The sequence below is a fragment of the Phalacrocorax carbo genome, chromosome 10, assembly GCF_963921805.1.
Source record: "Phalacrocorax carbo chromosome 10, bPhaCar2.1, whole genome shotgun sequence".
Lineage (NCBI taxonomy): Eukaryota > Metazoa > Chordata > Aves > Suliformes > Phalacrocoracidae > Phalacrocorax > Phalacrocorax carbo.
In genome coordinates this window covers 6,783,406-6,788,405 of record NC_087522.1, presented here as the reverse complement: position 1 = coordinate 6,788,405, position 5,000 = coordinate 6,783,406, and the positions used below count along the sequence as shown (strand labels likewise).

Sequence of the window (5,000 nt, the reverse complement as noted above, 5' to 3'; positions counted from 1 at the left end):
TGGTTGCTGCTGGGGACGGGGGTGTCCGTGGCCGAATCGATAGGAGATTGCATTAATTATGATTTCGATTGATAGGCTCAAATCTCCTTCTAAACGCTGCAAACGGCTCTTCCCTTTTTTCCCTTTTCCTTCCCCCCCCCCATTTTTTCTCTCTGTCCCCCTCCCCTCTCCCCTGTTATAGAGCCGGAGAGGAGATGAAAAGGCTTGTAGTTTTAAATTCAATGTGACAGCTCTGGAAAGAGCGGATGATGAATCTCCTATTATTGGATCAGTCTATTTGCCGCTCAATGTCTCTCTGTAATTGGAGCAACATCACTTTAAAGGTTCAGAGAGTAGAGCATTTCTGGTGAAAAATCCCCACAACACGCTGGTGAATGTTTTAAAGGGAAATCTATTAGTGATTTGGAGAGGGGAGGGGACAAGGGGGAAGAGGCTGGGTTGGAGGGCTGGGGGGGGGAGGCTGTGTGTGTCTCTGTGTGTGTGTAACTCCGGCTGTTTAGTATTTAACCGGGTATCAGGCAGATCCGAGCGCTCCCCCCGGCCCCCCCGCGCCCTCCCCTGCCCGCCCGGCCCCCGCCGCCCTCCTCGGGCTGGAGTTCGTATCAAAGCCCCCCTTGTCTTGTTGTGACAGCTCTGATATTGTTTATTGAGGCTGGATGTCAGGTATAATTAGCAATCGATATGGAAAACGTTTGCTCCCCACACTGGCACGTCTCTGACGTCAGGACCGATTAACGTTTCTTATTGGTCCCAAATTCCCCCAGCCTGAGCTAATTATTGGGAGCCTGATGTTGATAAAGTTAAAGCGCCCGGGCGCCCTGCAGCATGAGCCCCTCGCCGCGCCGCCGCCTCCTCCTCCGGCAGCAGCACCCCCGGCCCCAGCCGCCCCGCCGCCAGCGCCCCCAGCCCCGCCGGCACCCCCCGCGCTAGAGCCGCCCCCATGATGGACAGCCGCATCCTGGAGCATCCCCATGCCCAGTTCGGGGGTATGGTGGGTTTCCCTTACCCGCTCGGGCACCATCACGTCTACGAGCTGGCCGGGCACCAGCTGCAGTCGGCGGCCGCCTCCGTCCCCTTCTCCATCGATGGATTACTGAGTGGCTCCTGCGCCGCCTCCGTCGTCAACCCGGCGCCGCTCATCCCCTCGGGCTGCGGGGTGAGCGGGGACAGCCAGCCCTTCAAGCTCGCAGGTAGGAGCGGCCCCGGCCCCGTGTGCCCCCCCCTCCCCGCCCCGGCCGCCGCTCCCCGCCCGGAGCGTCTCAGCGCGGGGGAAGGAAAGCACCGCGCCCCCCCCCCCCCCCCGCCCTGCATCCCCGGTTGCGGGTATTGGGGTGCCTGGAGAGGGGGGAACGGCTCTGCTGGGCCCCCCCGAGGGCTCGGCCAGGGTAGGACGGGGCGGGGGTCCCCGGGCCGAGCGCCGGGAGCAGCCCCTGTTCCCACCAGCCTGGGGCCACGCGAGTCCCCTGAACAATAGCGGGCCCGGCCCGGTGCCTTCCCCCCAAAGTTCAGCTCTGGGGCTCGGAGCACACCATTAAAAAAAATAATATGTATTTAAAAAAAAAATAATGGGAATCGCTGGAGTTTGAGGAACTAAGAACGGTAATTATTTTTTAAAAAACGGTTTAACCAAAGGGAAGCAAGCGCTCTCCTTCCCTCCCCACCGGCCTGTGGCACCGCTATTGTTCAGCTCTTAAAACACTCCATCGCCCCAACATCCCTTTTATTAATCCTGAGGCAGCCCCCCCCCCCCCCCCCCCGCACCTCAACTCAATAGAAATCATCATTAATTTCAACACCTGGTGGAAGACGTTAGGAGAGGCGCAGCCAGGGCTGTAAACCCTCAGCCTGGAGCCGTACGTACTCGGGGAGGCCGCCCCAGCCCCACGCCCGCCGGTGCTCGGGGGTCTGCGGGAGGCCCGGGGGCCGCCCTGCCCGCGGGGCCCCGCGTGGGACCGGGCCGTGAGCTGCGGCCCACGCAGGTAATCCGGGGGGGGGCTGGGGAAGGGAAAGAGGGAGGGCTTTTAATTTTTCTTTTTTAATGAAACCTTTGGTGGCTAGAGCAAATATTGGAACTTCTCTCTCTCTCTCTGCCAGCTGAGTGCCTGTGGAGAGCTTCCTTCAGGAATAAATGTTCTGTAAAGTACATTTTCGGAGGAGGCGAGGGCAGATCGGGTTCCTCCCAATTTTTAGCGCAGGTGTGTGTATAATCCCGCTCTTTTTCCAACGCTGCCGAGCACAAAAGTTAAAAGGCTCCTGTGAATGGCAGGGAGGGGGGGAAGAAGGCCTGTCTTCCAGGGAGCTCAGGGTATTTCTACCTTTTCAGACTCGGGTGACCCGGACAAAGAAAGTCCTGGCTGTAAAAGAAGACGAACCCGCACCAATTTTACTGGCTGGCAGCTCGAGGAGCTGGAAAAGGCGTTTAATGAGAGTCATTACCCGGACGTGTTTATGCGAGAGGCTCTGGCTCTCAGACTGGACTTGGTGGAGTCCAGAGTGCAGGTAAAAAACCCCCGAACCCCCGTGTGTCGTGTCCCCCCCCACCCCCGCCCTCTCCCCGCGCCGAGCCCTCCCCAGGGAGGCCCCGCAGCCCGCTCCGGGCCGGGCTCGCCGCCCCGCTCCTCCCGGCCCTCGCCTTTTGTTTCCCTGCCTCGCACTGCTCCTTGCTGGTTTATTTTTCTCATTATTCGTTTAAAAAAAGAGAAAATTTCTAACCTTGCAAACGATCCCCGGAGAGTGGCATCACAGCCTGGCTTCCCTAAATCTTTTTTTATATATATTTTTTCTTCCACTGTAAATATTTTTCTTAAATGAGCCAAGGGCGAAAAATTAACATGCAAATATGAGGCTTAATCACGGGCCAGGGTACGCTGGAGAATTTTAATAAAGCTCATAGGTGCAGCGAGAGCGTGTGGAACTTGTAAAACTTAATTTTAAGGAACTGCTCAGGCCCTCGGCCGTGCGGGGTGGGGAGGGGAACCATCTCTGCTTCAACTGATCTTGGAAAAAATATCGTGGGGATCGGACGGGGGGGTGCGGGGGTGATGCGGACTGGCTGTTGGATCTTCAGACGCCGTTTTATGCCGCCGTGGCTGCGGGCGGGCGACGAGGCTGAACCGGGCCCGCGGCTCCGCGTCCTGCCGGGCTGCTCCGGCCGGGAGCCCGCGCGGGGCTCGGCGCGGCGCGGGCGGCGTGTGCGGGGGTCGCGGCCTTAAACCCGCGGCGGGGACGTTGCCCCCGGGATGAGCTGACGCCGTTTGCCTCGGTTCCTCCATCAGCTTTGTCTCACCGTATCTTTCCGAGCCACCTTTCCTTCCCGGAGCCACCTCTCCACCGTTCCCGGGCGCTCGGGAGCCTGCGGGGCTCTGCCGAGTGGGGCGGACGGGGGAAGGAGCCGACATCGGGCCACCGCAATCCCCGGGGTGATCCCGAGCTGGGGTCCTGCTCCGGCCGGGACCCGGCGCCGCCGGCAGCCCCGAGGGGCCGCGGGCGCGGAGGGGCCGCGTGTGGGCTGCGCGGGCGCGGAGGCCTGGGAACCGCCGGAGCAAAGGGGATTTAATTTAAATGTGGGTGGGTTTGTTTTTGTCATCCCATAATCTATAACAAACCCGACCAAAAAATATATTTGGGCTGATTCAACCCCTTTGCTCCGGCGCCCGGAACGGACAGGAGGCCCAGGCTCCGCTCCGCCGGGGCGAGGTGACCCCACCTCCGCCGCCCATACCTTCAGCCCGCTCATTGTGCCGGGTTTTACTGCATTTTGCGTGCTGCTGCGGAGGGATCGGGCCCGGCCACGCAGGCCGAGGCTCCGGCTGGTGCTTTTGCACCCCTCGGCCAGGGAGAAGAGACGGGGTGGGGGGCTGCGTTATCCCTTCCCCTCCCCGCGGCGCCGGTGCGGGCAGGGTGCAGAGTGTGTGTGCGTGAGTGTGCACCCCCCTTGCTTTTACCTTTTTTTTTTTTTTTTTTCTACCCTGTTAAACAAGCGTGGATCTCTGTTCCTGCCCCCTCCCTTTCTGTCCGCCTCGCAGACGCCAGGCCCCGTGGATGGGGGCTGCCGGCACCTCGAAGGGTGGACGGGGGAGGCCCGAGCTGCGCTTCTCCCCCCTCTCCCCCCCATCCCTGGCCACCGCGGGGGGCCGGTGCGCTGGGTGTTAACTGCTTCTCGTTGTTCGGTGTGTAGGTCTGGTTCCAAAACCGCCGGGCCAAATGGAGAAAGAAAGAGAACACGAAGAAAGGCCCGGGGCGGCCGGCTCACAACTCCCACCCCACGACGTGCAGCGGGGAGCCCATGGACCCCGAGGAGATCGCCCGCAAGGAGCTGGAGAAGATGGAGAAGAAGAAGCGCAAGCACGAGAAGAAGCTCCTCAAAAGCCAAAGCCGCCACCTGCACTCGCCCAGCGGCCTCTCCCTGCACAGCACGCCCAGCTCCGACAGCGACAGCGGCGGCGGGGGGGGCCTCTCGCCCGCCCCGCCCGAGGCCAAGCCCCGCGGGCAGCCCCCGCCGCCCCACCCGCCGCCCCCCGCTGCCGCCGCCCCCTCCGAGCCGCCCCCCGGCACCTGCGACCAGGCGGCAGAGCCCTTCTACCCCAGCCAAAGAAGCGGGAGCGGGCGGCTCCAGCGCCCGCCCGACAAGGACTGCGCGGCCGCCCCGTCGGGGGACGGCAGCGGGGGCGCGGGGGGGCCCCGCGGTGCCGGCAGCTTCCACAAGCTCAACCCCTTCAGCGTGGAGAGCCTCCTCTCTGACTCGCCCCCCCGTCGCAAAGCCGCGCCGGACTTCCCCAGCCTCCCCCCCTGCGCCCCCCGCACCCTCATCGGCAAAGGACACTTCTTGCTCTACCCCATCACCCAGCCCCTGGGCTTCCTCGTCCCGCAGACCGCCCTCAAGGCCAGCCCGGGCCCCGAGGCCGGTCAGCCCCCCCGGGACTCCCCGCTGCCCGCCGCCAACCCCGGCCCGCCCGGCTGCAGCGCGGAGCCGGCGCCCGCCGGTGCCCAGCCCGGCCCCA

At 63.0% G+C, this 5,000-nt stretch overlaps 1 protein-coding gene across 2 annotated transcripts in view; it reads left to right on the top strand.

Moving 5' to 3' along the window:
- Nucleotides 1-758: 758 nt before the first annotated feature.
- UNCX (UNC homeobox) overlaps nucleotides 759-5,000 on the top strand; it is a 4,920-nt gene continuing 678 nt past the window's right edge. Inside the window, exons 1-4 of one of the 2 annotated variants that reach the window (XM_064461225.1) lie at nucleotides 1,120-1,190; nucleotides 2,095-2,195; nucleotides 2,324-2,499; nucleotides 4,178-5,000. The exon at nucleotides 4,178-5,000 is cut by the window's right edge and continues 678 nt beyond it. In XM_064461225.1, the coding sequence (XP_064317295.1) occupies nucleotides 2,129-2,195; nucleotides 2,324-2,499; nucleotides 4,178-5,000 (1,066 nt within the window). In that variant the 5' untranslated portion in view covers nucleotides 1,120-1,190; nucleotides 2,095-2,128. Of the gene's footprint in view, nucleotides 1,191-2,094; nucleotides 2,196-2,323; nucleotides 2,500-4,177 lie in introns of both variants that reach the window. The other variant, XM_064461224.1, reaches the window with a different exon arrangement.